Source organism: Mytilus trossulus, chromosome 1, assembly GCF_036588685.1.
Source record: "Mytilus trossulus isolate FHL-02 chromosome 1, PNRI_Mtr1.1.1.hap1, whole genome shotgun sequence".
Classification (NCBI taxonomy): Eukaryota; Metazoa; Mollusca; class Bivalvia; order Mytilida; family Mytilidae; genus Mytilus; species Mytilus trossulus.
Window position 1 is genome coordinate 54,357,382 of NC_086373.1, and position 18,735 is coordinate 54,376,116.

Below are 18,735 nucleotides of genomic sequence, written 5' to 3' on the forward strand. Positions count from 1 at the left end.
CCAAAGAACAGACACACAGACCAAAAAAATAATGCCCCTCGATCAGGCATAAAAAATGTGGCTTGTATTGAACAGGTTTACATTTTACCATTATACATTTTCTCCATAGAATTCTCATTTCTAGCATTCATTTCTAAAGGTTTGTCAACTCCAGATGGAATGCTGGAAAATTTAAGGATCCAGATAGATGCATCAAGCAAATAAGACAGACATATTTCAATATAAATTTATTTTTCTCTAGATTTCTGAATGTAAAATGTAGCATATATGTTACAAATAAAATATATTTATCCCAAAAAATAACTTTCAGTCTATTTACAGCATCATTCATAACAAATATTCATATTTACAAGGTTTAAAATAATCTCTATATCTTCTGTCCATTCAGACATAAATTAAAAAGATTTACTGCTTGTATTTATCAAGATAAATATATAAACTGTCCATTAGAAAGATAATGCACTTTTCCATTGGAAAATATTCTCATAATTGACCATACATTTCTAAATTCATTAGTTTTCCATGCAGAAATTTGTATAGAGAACAGACATATCTTAAAAGTAATTGTGAAATGAAGTGATTTTAAGACATTTCAAATGCAAATAATCTTTAAAATGCAGTGTTTACAGTCAAAAATACATCTACTATATAAAATTATTCCCGTTAAATTTCAAAGAATTCATTGCATGAAAGAACAGAAATTTTTAACACGTTTTAAGGTCTAAATTTTTTTTTAACTCTTTTTCAAATATGATTTTTTTTTGATAAATACATTGTCTTTAATAAACAATAAATATCTACACCCAAAATAAAAGCAATATACATGGAACAATTTGGTTTGCAATAAAATTAAGGGTCTGACTTATGAATAACTGCAATTTAGTTATTTTTTTATTTATGTGTTATTTTCTGTTGAAGCAGAAATGAATATGCCATTTTGGCATTATTATTAATTAGACATTATTTTAGTTCTCCCTCTCACACAAAAACTTACTTCATTCGAGTATTTCAATCCAACATTGACATACATTTTAAATTATACATCAGTTAACAAACAATGATTTCTTAAGTTACCTTGCTTTATAATTCAAATTTAAACACATTCAATGCATCTTGTACAACTGTTGTATTAATCATGTTAATGCCATATGAATATTACACTATAATCAAAAACTTTCACTCACTATCATTTATCACAGACAAAACATTTACAACTTCATTCATTACTAATATGTCCATTCATCTGCCAGATAAAAGATTCATACACATTGTGCCCCCTAATAATGTCACAACATCCCTCCCTAAATCAACATAATGTAATTTAAAGACAATTTCATTATCTCTATCAGTAATAATCAAGAATATAGTGAAAAAAACGAAAAAAACAAGAATGTGTCCACAGTACACGAATGCCCCACTCGCACTATCATTTTCTATGTTTAGTGGACCGTGAAATTTGAATAAATTCTCTAATTTGGCATTAAAATTAGATTGATCTTATCAAAGGGAACATGTATACTAAGTTTCAAATTGATTGGACTTCTACTTTATCAAAAACTACCTTGACCAAAAACTTTAACCTGAAATTTGCACTATTCTTTTCTATGTTCAGTGAACCGTAAAAGTTGGGTCAAAACTCTAATTTGGCATTAAAATTAGAAAGATCATATCATAGGGCACATGTATACTAAATTTCAAGTTGATTGGACTCCAACTTCATCAAAAACTACCTTGACCAAAAATCTTTAACCTGAAGTGGGACAGACGGACGAACAGACAGACAGACAGACAGATGAACGGACGCACAGACCAGAAAACATAATGCCCCTCAACTATTGTAGGTGGGGCATAAAAAAAAAAGAATATAGTGAAATAAGATAGCAGAACAATGGTTCTCCAATTCATATGTTTGAATATATGAAGATTACAAAAAATTGTTTTCATCGAAATTTTGCAATCATTAAATGTTAAACAGCATAAGAAGTGTTAGTTAAATAAGAGATTTAAAAAAGACCACACAAATTTATCATCAAACTAATAACAATTTTAAAAAAAACAGGAAGCTTAAAGGTATCTGAGTCACATTGAAACTTATGACAATATTTGAAAATATTTAGAATGTTGTACACCACAATAATATCACAAGGCAGAAAACAATACACAAATAACTGGCAAATAAAATCCCAAACTTAACAAAGTCTTATAATAAAATGTGTACTTGCATCCTATGTTTTTTGTATAGGTAAAAATGGAACAGTATTTTTTTTTTCCTTTTTAGAAATTATTTACTTGACACCAACAATTTACATGAAAACATTTTATTTTCTTCAATGGAAGAAATCTGGAGATTGGTGTAATGAATTATTCATGAATTTATAAAACCACTGATATAGGAAAATTCTATAAAACAAGAAACACAGAAAAAACAAATAGGACATAAATGTCGATCTAAGAAAAAAATGCAAATAAATGAAAAATAGCTTAATCATTTTCATCTTAGTATAAACATTTTTGTCAAGGAATTAACAAAAAAGCTCAATTTCAATAACACACTGAAAGAAGACAATAATCAATAATGTCCACAAAAAATGAGGGTATGAGAAACTTATCAGATAATTTTAACCATTTTATCTTTATAATTACAAAATGGAAAAGAACTTTATATCATGAAAATTTTCAGCTTCATAATATCAGGAATGCTTAGTTCAAATATTTAGAGATGGCAAATTAGAATCATATTCAAAACAGTGTGGCTGTGGCCATTGCCTGACGACCTAAATTATCCCATTGGCTTAGACAGATTATGTGAACATTTGTCTGTAACAACAACTGCTCACTACTGTTTATTATAGAATTTAAACTGTGGGGTCATCAAAGGTTCGTTACCCCTTTAATAGTAAAATAATTCGAAAAATTAATTAGGAATAACCTTCATGTTTTGATTTATATTATTGATATAAATCAAAATATCGTGTTATTCCTGATTATTTTTTCCAATTACTTTATTTAATGGTTGAGAACCTTTGGTGACTCCACAATTTAAGTGTCTTTAACAAGTACATAGTGAGCAGTAGTTGTTACAGACAAACGTTCACATAATCTGTCTCAGTCAATGTGATAATTTAGGTTGTCAATCAAAGGCCACAGCCACACTGTTTTCAATATGATTCTATATGTTATAAAAAAACAAGAAATGAACATCATTAAAATTTCAAGCAATTTAGATATACAGTTTTACTTCCTGAAGAACATCTTCAATTGAATGATTTAAGAAAAATAGTGAATCTACAAAAGTGAGAGGAAAGAAAAAATAGCGGTCCTTATTTATCTATTTACAATGCAGCACTAACAGTAAGTTTTTTTTTATGCTTCCCTTAATGCCACTTTTAAACTAAACAAATATTTTAGTTTTCAAAAAGATGTTTCAATCCCCTTTTACTACACTTGACCTTGATATGTTGATTGCTAATTATTACATGCATTTATAAACTTACCAATAAAGATTTGAAATATTGGCAGAATGTTGAGACATAAATCAATTTAAACAATTGCAAATAATAGTGATTATTAAAAAAATAAATGTAGCTCAGCATAAAAATAAACATAAGTACTAGAATGACAGATATGACATAATAGAGAATCAAGTAACAATCTAACCCCGGCTCATTTCATTCCTTCTATAGTACTTCTATTTTTAGCACTTTTAAACAAGAAAATCTACAAGTTAATTAATGCTATGACTTTTTGTTTAAATGATTTGGAGCATCAGCAAACATAAATTTCAGTTTGAATGCTTCTGCTAAAAGTTCTCCTATTTCTTCGTCGTGCCAATGATGTGTAGGTAAATTCTGTAGAAACATTAATATTCCCTGAAATTGAAAAAATAATGAACTAAATGGCAGATCACATAAAATGAAGGTAAATTATGAAGATAAATCTACATTTTTTCGAAATAACATATCAAAACATGATTTTTATATGATAATAGTTGTTACAGTAATTTATTTTTTTAATTTTGAGCATTCTGTGATATTAAATTATGTTCTATTGATTTAAAACTTTTAAATTTTTTTTAAAAATTGTTATACAATGATGACTGATGAAACCGTATTTTGACTATTTTATTTATTGTGTCTGTTTAGTTAACGCATCAATTTTAATATGACGGAATTTGATGAGACTGTCATTAAAGTGAGAGGGTTAGAGCTATAAAACCAGGTTTAATCCACCCTTTTCTACAACCAACCATGCAAGGGCTGTGTAACCAGTCAATGTCGTTAAACACTTCCATTTGTTATTTTCTACATTTAAAAATGCCTGAACGAAGTCCATTCATTTTTTATGCCTTTTGTTATTTGATTTTGCCATGTGATTATGGACTTTCTGAATAGATTTTCCTCAAAGTTCAGTATTTTTGTGATTTTACTATTTACATGCAGTATGGGATTTTCTCATTGTTCTAGGCAATATGGTGACCTATAGTTTCTAGTTTCTATATCATTTGGTCTATGGTAACAAGTTGTCTCACTGCTGATCTACCACATCTTAGTTTTAGATATTATATTCCAGAAATGACATCAAATGCTAAAGCCACTTCCAGAGGGCTATTCCTAGTAACACACTTAGATGGTTGCTAATCTCTGACAAACAATTTTTTTTAAATGAATAATTAGATAAAATTTAATGCTACATAGTATAGTTTCCTACCTGAAAGTCTTTTTCTCTCAAGCAATCACCTGAAAATCTGTCTAAGAATGCAGCACAAACATACAAATGGAAATCAGCAAACCCATTCAGTTCAGACTGAAAATAACACAAAATTACTTCAATATTAGAAGGTCTGACTTTTTTCATTTTATATAAACTGCACAATTACTTCAATAATGAAAAACAACAGTAAAATAATGGTCATAAGTTATGCTGATTACTTTTAAACATTTCATGGGTTTGTTGTTTCATGCAAATCCACCTTATATTCTTTTCTTGTACACTTTGAGTATGAAAAACATATAAAACAGATTGAATAACATATTTAATCCACTATTTTAAAGTTGTACTAACAGGATATCTTAACAAGAACTTTTTAGCTTAATGTAAGTTTATTGTACTGTACCTGATACGTATCCCAGAGTCTGACTGTACATCGTAAGGGAATTTCCCTCATTAATAAGTTATTCATCCATCGGAAGGAAAACTGTAAAAATTCTACATTTTGTTCTTCTAAATGGTCATATAAAGGAACTGCAAAGAAACAGAAGAAATTTAATGTTCTATAATATACAAACAGCAAAAAAGTAGGTTGTCATTGTTAATTAAGAAACATGTGGATTATACTAGTAGCTATAACAATTGGAGACAAATTAAAAAGTAGCTTAAACTTATGGATGGCATTTAAACATAACATATCCAAACTTAAAACCAATTCTAAGATTTTTCCTGCTTTATTTTGAAGTTTGTATCTTCTATACATAATGAACTTCTGAGTCCATTTTTTCCCCCCTTCTAAATCTGTATTAATAATACAAAGAAAAGTTTTACTTATTTTTGAGATGTGCAATTATATCCTTCTTTTGTAAACCTGAGTCCCTTATCATGAAATCCAATTGGAGTCAATGTATTACACTTTTGAAAAAATGCAATCTGTAGTAAAAGAATTAACAGGTAGTCCTCCAAATGTTTGCTTCATGTACTTACCATTAATTCGTTTTATGAGACCTCTAAGAGCATTAACTTTCATCTGTATACCAGGCTGAGCAAATGTATAATTATCTTGTATGCCGTCCAACAACTTTGACATGCACCAGTAGCTATCAGCTTCTATTATGTTAAGAGTATCCTGTGGTAACTCAGTCAGATCACAGTTCTCAGATTCTAAATCTGGAAAAAACAATGGGTTTGTTTTAAGATGATATTATTGGTAATCCAACATTTTGCCGTGATTTAATCATTGTACAACAAATGAACCGGGTTAAGTATCAAACTACTTCCAATGAGGATATATTATTTGCAGTAATCTTTGAAATTGCCTTTATTAATCTTACTTTTTTTTTTTTATCTTGACCAACAATTGCATTTATGTATGAGTACAATTATTTTCTTAATATGGGAGTATATGTATATGGCAAAATCAAATTGATTCTATATTTATCAATGTATAAAGATGATCATCTATAAAAAAAAATCTAAATTTAATCAAATTTGTCTCTTTGTTCCAAAGAATGTATAACATGGTTTGGGTCAGTAAAAAGAACTGGAATAAGTGACCAGAGTGGTAAAAATACTACAAGACTACTCTATGCAACAGTTCCTTAAAACAGTTTTATAAAAGACTATTACTTTTCAATATAAACTGCAGAATTATTATAGACTATATGAAAACTCATTCAGAAACAGTTTACCTACCATTATCTATATATTCTAACAAAAATACAACAAAGAATGGAGTAACTAAATCATTGATTCCCTGAACATAACCACTGGCAGGATGTCGTATAGCCCATATATACAGTATTCTTTCAAAGATCTGAAGAGAAAAAATCAAATAAGTACATATATCTTTCAATAGAAAACACCACCTCACATGATTGAAAAAAATACAAACAAATGACAGTAGCTTAGCTTTCAATTCAATTTCAAAAGGAATGTGCAAATGATTCACACCTAAACAAACAGTTAAATGCTTATAAAATAAATTCATAAATAGAAAACAAGCAAAAAGGCAAGATATTAAATATCATAACTAAAAGTTTTAACTTCAAAATTGCTGTTTTTTGTTTCTTTTCATGTTCTTAAAATTGCATGACACATAATTCACATGGACAAATACCAATGAATTTTGTGTTTTGTCATACAATCCGTAGATAAAACTGGAGATAAATACTGCTAAAAATCATTAATCTTTAAGTCAACTCCTCTTTGATTTACTTTCAAAATTTCTTCATTTTAAATACAAGTTTTGTTATCTGCAGAATATCACCTTCAATCATGTAAGTATCTGTATATATATACATATGGATTTAATCTTAGATATGACAATCAATATTAATAAATGTGTTTTATTACATATTTGAGTTTTATTTTTTTGTCTAGTAGAAAGCAAAATTTTGTGTATGTCTCAAAGGTATTAGTAATTTTTTAGTTAATAACTGAATAGTGTATAAAACCAACATTACAGTTACCCCCTTTATTGAAATAACAACACAAGCAAACATATTTTAATTTTCGTAAACTTTAAATATTTCAAAGTATTTGATAATGGATAATTATGAAAATACATACACCATGCACCACATTTGACATACATGCATACATTATAAGCTACTAGTAAATCTACAGTTGTTTGAATTTTCAGGAAAATAATATATCTTAATATAAATAGGAAATAATTTGTTCAAGCTTTTTTTCAAACATATATGCAATATGCAATTGATTTCTGAAACAATGCTAAATGATTAAAACACCCTTTAGCAATTAGAAACTTTTTTTTTAAACTGTCAGAGCAAAGTTATAACTATTGCAACATTTTTCAGTCAATATTCACTCAAATCATATAATCCCTTTCCATGCTTATAGAAACATTAAAATATTTCGCTTATATCAATCATGGTGGAAAATGCACTAGTAGATGTTATAAGTGTTAAATAAAACTTAATTTCTTTTTTTACACCCCATGATTTTTTTTAAATCTAATATTGGAGATCCATGTAATTTATGATTCTAATATGATGTGCTTCTTTCGCTTTGTAAACAACACTGTGATAAAATTCTCCATATATCTATACTTAGCGCAGACTCAGAGATATACATAATAATAGATGTTATTGCTAATTTGTGCATTTTTCCTTTGATATTTTTTTGTGATAATTTTCATATCATGCTCCTCGCTTGAGATGGAAAAAATTATTGCTAGAAACTAAGGAGGCCATGTGGCGTTGCTAAAGAAATTGACATTGAAATTGACAACGTCGTTATAGGTAAAATAGCGATAAACAGATTATCATTGGTCATCTCAACTCGATTGCTTTTCTCACTTTGGCTGTACCAGCTCAAGCGAGAAAATCAATCTCGTTGAGATAATCAACGATAATCTATAATTACAATATACTTCCGACGTAAATCCACATGTATTGGAACACACCGACTTGATATCTAAATCTTCCAAGGTTTTTCACTACCTTTTTTATACACAAAGTAAAGTTCATTGATCATAATTCATGATTCTTTTTCAGTTCCAAAACAATGGATGCATAATTAAAAGAAGTAATGCACAAGAGCTCGGAGAAAACAACAAAATAAAAATAAAATAAATTCTGCGAAAGTCTTTTAATGTGTTTGACGCATTTAAGTCATTTCAAAACATGACATCATTCAAATGAAAACGCTACAGTTGAATGTTTTCTGATACGTGAACCATCGAAATTTGTATAATATTGTATTAAAATTGATTTATAAGGTAGGTTTTGTTTTATTTTCTATTCTTTTGCATTTTTCGCATATTTACTGATTTCAGCAAGTCAACATGGCGGCTACTTTAATAATTACGAAATGTCAACTTTGGATTTGACGGTAGCTTACAAGAAAAACATGTAAATTAAAAATGGCAAATGTTTGGTTTGAAAATTTAATGAATTAAACAGATTTTTTTTCTAGCGGTTATTAACGAAACAATACATGCAAGCTACAGATTTTATGAATGTTTGAGCTATATCGAACCTGAATTAAAAAAAGAACAGCCACACACACAGCTAACACTCAAGATAAAATTCAAATTCCATGGCCCAGGCCATGTGTAAATTCCCAACAATCTATTGCTTCCATGAATTATTTCTTTTATGCAAATCCCATCTATGACATATATAGCATAAACACAATTGTTAATCAAAGTGCTTGTAGCACTGAATGATAAATTTTCTTTTATTTATCAGTGGGAAGTAGAATTACTAAATATTTCATTGAATAAAGCATTGGTTGTAATTGATTCAACTAAAGTTCTGGACAAAGGGAGACAACTCCAAATTTTAAAGATGGCTTTAATAATGACATCATTGATATTTTTAGAACAGATATTAGTTTCCTGCACCTTGTAAAAGTTATGTAATTTTCTTAATATGTGTAGCATTATTTTCTGACTGGAATATCTGAGCATATATCACAGTGATAAATTACTGAAAATGTTCATGGATAGGATGTATAGAATGTTAAGATCAATGCACTTTATTTTGTGTATCAAAAAGGTAGTGAAAAGCCTTGGAAGATTAAGATATCAAGTCGGTATGATAGGGTTTTGATTGCATTTTATGCAATCTTTATCCCCCTAAAAACACAATTTTTTTTTTGAAAAAATCATATCTTAACCAAAAAAAGTTCAAAATAGATTCAAAATAAATTCATAATAAAATCAAAATTTTTTTTAAGACAAATGGATACATTATCATGGTTTAAATACGAAAATCTGCCCAACACTTTCATGAAGCGTGGCAATTTTTGGAAAAACAGTGGCAAAAGGAAAATTTTCTATGGAGTATGGAAGTAAATGTGCACATGTTTACTAGAGATAAAATAAGATATATCTACGAATTAAGACCTATATGAGTATGAAGTTATAATTTTTTATCTACTCTTTTTTGTGTTAATAATTATATGTTTGTGATAATTAGTTAATGACTTCTGTTAGTCCTGGGTGTCAGTAAGGGTTAGTAAACTAAAGTTACACACACCCGTTCTGTATATACTCACTTCTTGAACGACCTTTTGCTGCAGTAAATGTGCTAGCGAGGTCATTCTTGGTATATCTTTTAATATCTGTAATAAAATCTTACGTGAAAATCTTATTAAACCTTACGAAAAATATTTACTTCAGTTGGGTACAATTCTCTTTGACCTTATATGCCAAAAATCTTTATAACAGAGATCAAAATCACAACTTCTGGGGGACATAACTCCACAGAAGCTTTTTTCTTTTACAAAAAATACATCAAGTTCATTTTTGATAAAGAAGTAAAACAAATTACTCACAACAATTATACAAATATTGCAAGATGGACTTGAATAAATCTCTCTATTAACGCATATAATGTCTCCGCCTTCTCATGCAGTCTTTGTATAATGTATTCTATTATTGCCTCTGCTGATAAAACATAGGAGCACAATAAAAGCTAAGAAAATTGTACCCACAAAAATAAACAGTTTTCATGATAGCTTAAAAACAGAAGGTGACATACAGCATGCTATTGTGTAACAAACATGCCTTATATGGAATTATTCCAGTATTGAAAATTTCTAACAAATTGCAGAGAAAAATTAAACAAAACTTTAATATTTTCTATAATCCAAATAAGACATGCTTGAATAAAGGAAATAAGGCAAGTCTTACGACTACCATGTGACAATGTCACATGGGTAACATACAGACATGGGCAAGGCCATCACCATGACAACAGAGGTTCCTGAAAACTTACTTCTTGTACAAGTAATTGTTGAAATATAGGTATTAAAGGATTCATTCTAGGTATATCAATGTGTATCTGAAAGTAGTATTTCATTCAAAAATCTATAGGTTATGTAATTTGTCATTTTTTTCAATGTGTGTCTAAAAGTAATATTTTATTTAAACAGCTACCAGTATTAACATTGTAATGAAACCAATAATTTTGTGTTGCTGGTTCAAAATAATTAGTTGATAGCAAGATTAATTCAAAGTTGGGGAACCAAGACATCAAATATCTTTATCTAAAATTGTATCTAATGTTGCAATATTAGTATTCTTAATATGCCATATAGAATCTTATTCCATCACTGCTTCACAAAAATTGTTTTTACAATAAACCCTTTTTTCAGAGTACTGTGGATTCATTATTCGTTTGATACCAATTTCATGGTTTTTGTGGGTACAGGTGGACTACAAGTTTAAATGTTCAACAAATTTAACATTTTCTATAGGTTTTTTTATGCAGAGATAGGCAAAACCAAAAAGCAAATACCCACAAAAAATGCAAGTTTTTTTCGATCACAATTTCAATACCTACGAAAATAAATGAATCCATAGGTTAAAACATGTTTCATGCACGCATTTATCTTCACCTACATTTACCAGACAAAAATGGACATTTAGAGGCTTAAAATGAAGGTTAATGACAATTGAACAAAATGTTATACTTTGCTGATTCCAAAGATCTCATTGTACTCCAATATTAATGCCACACATTTTACTTCCTTTTAGTCAAAATATGTTCAACAATATGCTGACTATATGCGGTATGGGCTTTGCTCATTGTTGAAGGCCGTACGGTGACCTATAATTGTTAATGTTTGTGTCATTTTGGTCTTTTGTGGATAGTTGTCTCATTGGCATTCATACCACATCTTCTTTTTTATATCTACTATTAGGTATGACTTCAAATTTTATACCTGTCTAAATGTTGATTCATGCATTTCTTGAAATCTGGTTTCAAAATACTGGTCTATAAAACCAAAGTATTCGTTGCGTTTCCTCTCTAATGTTGGAGCTCTTCGATCTACACTACAAGGAAGATAACCCTGAAAACACAAATTTTGGTCGTTTCAACTACATGTATGACATTCAATTGAATTTGGAAGTACTTTTATCAATGCTTTCCTTATAGATAATTGAACAAAAAAATAACAATAGAATTATGCTCACATATTTATTATTTGGAATAAACACTGAATTTAAGTACAATTTTTTTAATAAAGGGTGACATTATTTTTGATTTAATGGAAATACATAGCATATATATATTTATTTGGAATATGCATTCTTTTATCTGTGAATATCTATGAATATTGAAAAAATGTTTTGAATTTCCATTTTCTGACAGCTCGTAGATCTTAGATGATTAATGAATGGTTTTTTTTTAATTTTAAAAGAGATATCTTCTATTTTGTCAGGGTCTGTGCTACCCTAAAGTATGTCACTGGTCTTAACTATGAACTGTGATGAGCATGTAAAAGTCATACATATTTCACTTAATTCAGGTTGTTGGTTATTTCATTAATTGTTTCACAATTTGTCATGCTGTGGCTTTTTATAGCTTACTAAATGTTATGGAGAATGCTCGTTGTTTAAGGCTGTAAAGTGCCATACAGTTTTTACACATTTTTTCTTTGGTCTCTGGTAGATACTTGTTTCATTGGCAATCATAAAATTGAGAACGGAAATGGGGAATGTATCAAAGAGACAACAACCCGACCATAGAAAAAAAAAAACAGCAGAAGGTCACCAATAGGTCTTTGATGTAACGAGAAATTCCCGCACCCGGAGGCGTCCTACAGCTGGACCCTAAACAAATATATACAAGTTCAGTGATAATGAACGCCATACTAATTTAAAGTAGTATAGCATACCACATTTTCTTATTTCTATATGGTATGTATGTTTGAGATTTCAAGCAGTACACATGGTACATAACTTAAGAAATTCAGACAATTATGTTGCACGGTCCTAACATCTTCACCTTTATATGAATCAGGTATTATACACAATGATGATATTAAAATACATAAACATTTTCTTGATCAATCAATACAATGCATATACTCACTGATAATATCTTCCATGAAGTTGGACGAACAGGTTTTGGTATCCCAGACCAACTTAACTTTCTTAATTCATCTGAATATATACAATGTTATATAATTATAATTAAACAATTAAGCATGCAGGATACTACTTTAAAATGTTTAAAAGTGCTTGAATTTCATGTTTTAAACCATTTTCGACATTATTTTTGATTGTTACTAAATACTTCAATACAAGTACATTCAAATTTGTCTTCCTACTTTCTGCTTATTTCAGTGCAGTTTCATAATTTTTGTTAAATGACACATAGCCATGAGTGATTCAATCATTTACTAACAGTTAATTCTGTTTGATTTTAAGAATGCTAAGGCATCATAAAGAGATCATTTTCTGATTGACCTATGCATGATTATATGAAGTACCGTGCATATAAAATATCAATGCTTTCTATTTTTAACACACAAACCTAAATCAGTATTTGGTCCCGCCAAAACTGAATTAAACTTTTCTAACTTTGCTGCCTCTCTGTCGGGAATTGTTGGTTTAGAGAATTTGATAGGTGTAGACTTGGGTGGCTGCCATCCATAATTTAGACGGACACCAACCCCAGGACCTGCGTGTCCTGATAATGCTGAAGGAACAGCTGTCACATGACCTAAAAATACATTTACATGTAACATCGTTATAGTTATTGTGTGGTCATCATGTCCGCAATGGATCTATCAATATACTACCTAAAAATACTCTATGTTTTATCATTTTCTCTTTGTATGCATAGATCATAAAACAATCTAATATTTCCACATTGCAAACAGAGGTTAACAAGACTATCTCCTTTTTGGTGATTTTCATGGTTCAACTGAGTTGGGCATGCCTGTATTATAAACTTAACCAGAACACAAACATTGAACAATGTTATTATGAGCAAAGCTCATTAAATGATACCCCACCTAGAAACATACATGACATAGAAAAGAAGAATCAATGACAGGGATCTCCATGGATGAAGATTGAACGATGGAGGAACTTTCACCATCACAAACCGTGTCTACACCATATAGTGAAGTGCAATTGAAAGTATTTCACCTTTCCATACAAGGAACGGTGAACATGCTAATTCATTGCTTATTTAAATCATGTTTATTTGAATTTTCATTATGAATATTTTCAATAATTGCCGTTTGTAACCGTTCAACTGCCAAGCCTTCATGGTCCCCCCTTTAGTAGAGAATAACCAAAAGCTGTCATGAAGGTCCCCATGTAGTTTTCTTGCTATTTTTGGTAATTGTTATGGGGATTAAAAATCATGTGGAGCTTATTTTTCACGGACACTGTCAAATTCATAAGTCATGAACCCATTAGGCATTACTGGTATGGCTCATTTGCAGCAACAACAAAACCATTTGTACTGGTTATGTAATAGGTTAAAGAGATTTGTAAAGCAAATGTTGACTGATGAAAAGGTCTTTAATGACTTTATCTAGAAAATTGATGCTATGCAACATGCATCTTTCAAGTCTGAATAAAAAACGGAAACGCGGATGTATCAATTTGATTGTAAACTACGAAATGAATTCGGAATAACGATACAATATATCTTTACAGGAAATATTAAGTTTTCACTCTTTAACTTTTAAAGTAATTCTATAGTACCCTTACAGCAGTACTCGAGTTATTTGTGATGAAATAATAATTACTGTTTTACGTCTTATTTTGTACTTCTTAAAAAGGGGGATGCTGATTGTTTAAGTAAAAAAAAAGCATGTGTTCGACTTGTTAAACTGTTTTCCTTGTAACTGGATTATTAATTTATTTAATCTAATTTATCATAAGCATTTGCGGAAACTTAGTTGAATAATTTGACAAATCAATTGTTGATCTTTCGATAGTATTCCCCTGTCTGATTTGTTGATCTTCCTGTACAAGCTCAGGTACAAGTGATTAGCGATCTTCATCCGGATATCCCACAGACGTTAGAAACTGTTTTGGATTATAATATAAAAAGCCTAGGGTTATGCAATTACTTGCATTGGATTATAATTGCTAAAAAAAATGGCGTCGAGCTATAAAACAATAACAGTTTTGAACGATGGTGGAAGACAATTTCACGATGGTCCAGGAATTTGACAATGGGGCAAGACATTTGAATGATGGCGAGGCGCCATCGTTAGACAGGCCATGGAGATCCCTGAGTGAACTTTATCGTCACTACATGTATCTGATGAATTGTTTAATGATTTTAGTCTTCTAAAATAAGTCTTACATGATAAGCATAATTTAAGCAAATTGTAAGGTTTTAATGCATTGGCTAACTCAAATCAGAATTTCATGTATGTATTCTACATGTACATGATGATGATGATGAACATGTTTGACTCGTGTGTACACCAGACACTTTACCCATGAAATTTTTATAAGGGATTCGTTATTATGTTAATCATTGACTGTCTCCCAATTTCAATAGGTGTATATTTTTTGTATTATATTAAGCCTACTTTTTAATGCATTTGTTCGCTGTGTTTCACTTTTGGCCTTTTGTTGACGACTATGATTGTCTATTACTGCTCTGGCTGTTGACTGGACGTCCCGTATTGACATAGGAATGTTTGACATCAGCAGCAAGTCATCGTCCCCATCGTCCCAAGCATCCGATGTTTTGTTCTCAAAGTCATGAAATGCATCTTTTTTACCACTTCTCATTTTCTCTTCTCTAACAATAAAATAACAAAAAAGCAATTAATAATGATGATGTTGTTTCAAAGTTTAAAGATGATTTTCTATAAATTTTGCATTCATTAATTTTATTTACGTATGAATCAAATGTTCCATTTTTGTATTGAGAGAAAAAATTATATCAATTTATACTGGTTCCAAAAATTCAATCATACATTTTGCCTTTTTCACATTTCATACTGTGGATTCATTATTTTTCAATGAATACCAAATTATTTTTCATAGATTTCATGGTTATAGATGAACAACTAATCCAAATGCAGTGACGGATCTAAAAAAATTCATAACTGGGGGCCCACTGGCGGCTTAAGAGGGGGCCACTCCTGTCACGCTTCAGTGATTCCCTATATAATCAACCCAATTTTTTTGTCAAAAGGGGGGGCCGGACCCACTCCTAAATCCGCCTCTGAAATGTTCAGCAAAGTAAATATTTCTTTAAGCTTATACATGTATGCAGTGTTGGTCACAAAAACATTGCATTTATTAACTTCCTTATTTTACAATGTTTTATACTAGACATAAAATATTTAAAATAAAAATGTGTGTATTCAGTAGTATCAACAACTTACTTTTTTGGTATTGACTCGTGAAGAGGTGGATGTTGGGCTCCATAAACAGGTTTTATGCTGAAAGAAAAGAGACATTATAATTTTGCTTTTGTTAAAGATATTTGAATACACATTGGTAATTTCAAAGATTTCAAAATTTATAACAACTATAAGACCTGACTTCCACAGTACTTATACCAGATACACATATACAAGCTACATGTATGTGTATATAGATAAAGGGAGGTGTGGTGTGAGTGCAAATGAGACAACTATCCATCCAAATATATATAACAATTTATAAAAGTAAACTATGTACATGTATATAAATATGTCTTTGTGATAATCATGATAATACTGGTGAATGTCACTGCCACTACAGTGTGACTAGAAAACAAAATGCTGACAAAATCGTTTCTATTTCGGAAATTTTTAAATTGGTATGAGGCATGGGATGAAGAGTAAAAACAATGAAGATTTTAAATGAAAAACCTGAAAGATAATCTTATATGAATGACAATATTCATTATGAAAAAATTATTTCAAAGCAGGGCATTTGAATTACCAGTATTCCAGGGAAAGTAAATAAATCATGGGGTAAGCAAAAACCCATGCGAATTATAGTTATCCCGTACCATTGTAAACTCGTACCAACGTCAACTCGTACCACTTTACAAAAACTCGTACCAATGCAAACTCGTACCACTGCTAACTCGTACCAACTTATTTAAATGCATTTAAATGGTGTTTAATGATGATCTATATAATTTACTTTCCCTCAATATTTCTCAAGCCTGTAAAATGTATATAATTTATAGTACAATTCCCAATTTGTAGATAATGTTCCCTGTCTATTGGATCGAAAATACTGCGGCAGATTTGCTTTGATGTCTCCTTTGAATAGACTCTTTTTTAAACTTTTACTGATAATCATTGAATTTAATTTTTAATCATTTCAAATTAATTTTTCATGAAAAAATCCTAGCAGTTAATCAAAATAATTTCCAAAATGAAATTCTTACTTTTTATAAATAACAAGTTACAATGAAATGTAACTGTTTCCTGTTCCCGAATTTTCCCGCCAAAAAGCACATGGCTTTCAATAATTGTAAACATAGCATTCGATTTGTGATCATGGATTACCAGCATTAAATTAATTGAATTTGGATATAGATATTCAACTTAAGGTACAGTTAAAGCAATGTTTTACTTTCTTCTGGATTATAATTACTTTGAAAGATCAGCTTAAAAAATAAAGCTTTTAGACAAACTTTCGTATTTTTTGTCTATTAAAACCCAGTATAAAATTCAAGTAATTCAACATTAGTTTTATTAAGTTTACAAAAAAATACCATAAAATATTCGTAGTTTTTAATATATTTTTGATGGTACGAGTTTGAAGTGGTACGACTTCCCAGTGGTACGAGTTAACTTTTTTGGTACGAGTTAACATGGTACGAGTTTCCGTTGGTACGAGTTAACTTGCTTCCACCCATGCCAGGTACCAGTTTCCAATCAGGTAAAGTAAGTGGAACTTTCTGGTGTGCGTCATATTCTTGTTCGACAATGCTGACAAAGCCAGTTTTGGACAAAATCTAGTTAAAAATTGTAAGATAACTTTCCGATGGGTAAGTGCATTTTCAAAAAAAATCTGAGAACCTGTAAAGAGCACTTAAAGAATTCTATTTATATAACAGTAACATGTATAATGTCTCAATAGAAAGTCATGTAAGTTAACACAAAATAAACCACAACCTTTAAAACAATGCAAGCATGTTAGGTGCAGAGGGACCCTGGTTGCGAATGAGTGGGACCTGGATTTCAATATTTTTTATTGCCATATTGGACCATAAAATAACAGTAACATAATAAATAATCTGGTTAATATTTTGCCTTCGTGCATCTTTATAAATGTAGTTATTTATGTATGTATTGTAAGTTTCAATAAATAGTATGCCAACAAAAAGAAGTCAATAGTATACACAGAGCTCATGTTGACAGGAAAAGTTACAAACGCTTCTATTTTAAAAACAGTAAAAAAAATTGTGCGGTGTACCTTCCTGGAACATTTGATTCTTTCTTCCAGAAGCTTTGTTTGTTGGTGTCTTTCACAGGATTAGAACTGATAGCAGACATTTCCTGTGACGTCTAATTACGCCGGTGTGATGCATAATATCATCAACATTAACTAAAATTCAGTTTTCCTTTTTAACAGAAAGTTGTTGATTATATGGCTGACGTTTACTTCCGATGATTGAGATTTACTCTCAATTCGTGGTCCATTCGATGTTTGAATGGCCGTCTCAAAACTTTTTTTTTACATAAATTGCTAAATTCGACAAAATAAATTGCCTAATAATTAATTAATTCAGCAATATTTACTACACAAAATTGGTTGAAGGATATGTGGTAAAAATTATATAACTTACACGACCTCCTATTTTAAAGTCGATTCGGCACCAATTAAAAACAATATTTTAATGATGAGGGAGAGACATGTCTTATGAAATGTATATGAATTTTGAAATAATAAACAAAGGTAAACGGTAAAAAAATTTCACCAACGCTGAAACAGATGCATTTATTGGAAATTTTCCTAAAATCTCATTTCATCTCATTTCTATTTGAAAGCTCTATATTGTTCATAATATTAGTATAAATTTCCATTTAAACTAAATAAAATAATATTGTCACGTATTTCGTATTTACGGCATATATTATTCAAAGTGGTTTTCTAAGTAACAAATACAATAGTTTGATGGATATTTATATAGTTAAATATCTCTTAAAGTAGCAGCAGAACTAAATTTACACGGACGACCCGAAACTACTAGAACACATTAAAGACATACTAGTACATGTATATAGTCTCAACTGTCAAACAAATTGTGAGACTATGTGTTATAGAAGTCTCAT

At 29.9% G+C, this 18,735-nt stretch overlaps 1 protein-coding gene across 2 annotated transcripts; it reads right to left on the reverse strand.

Moving 5' to 3' along the window:
* Positions 1-215: 215 nt before the first annotated feature.
* Positions 216-18,096, reverse strand: LOC134727479 (TBC1 domain family member 22B-like). 2 transcript variants are annotated; one of them, XM_063591870.1, is made up of 12 exons: positions 17,876-18,096; positions 15,841-15,897; positions 15,034-15,248; positions 13,005-13,193; positions 12,561-12,631; positions 11,407-11,535; positions 9,736-9,801; positions 6,403-6,523; positions 5,695-5,877; positions 5,114-5,241; positions 4,708-4,803; positions 216-3,869 (listed from the first exon to the last, which is right to left on the reverse strand). In XM_063591870.1, the coding sequence occupies exons 1-12, from the start codon at positions 17,953-17,955 to the stop codon at positions 3,735-3,737; spliced, it is 1,470 nt and encodes a 489-aa protein (XP_063447940.1). In that variant the 5' UTR covers positions 17,956-18,096; the 3' UTR covers positions 216-3,734. The 2 variants fall into 2 exon arrangements, with proteins under 2 accessions (XP_063447940.1, XP_063447933.1); XM_063591863.1 differs by lacking the exon at positions 9,736-9,801 and adding an exon at positions 10,458-10,523 and having other exon boundaries at positions 17,876-18,085.
* Positions 18,097-18,735: the final 639 nt, after the last annotated feature.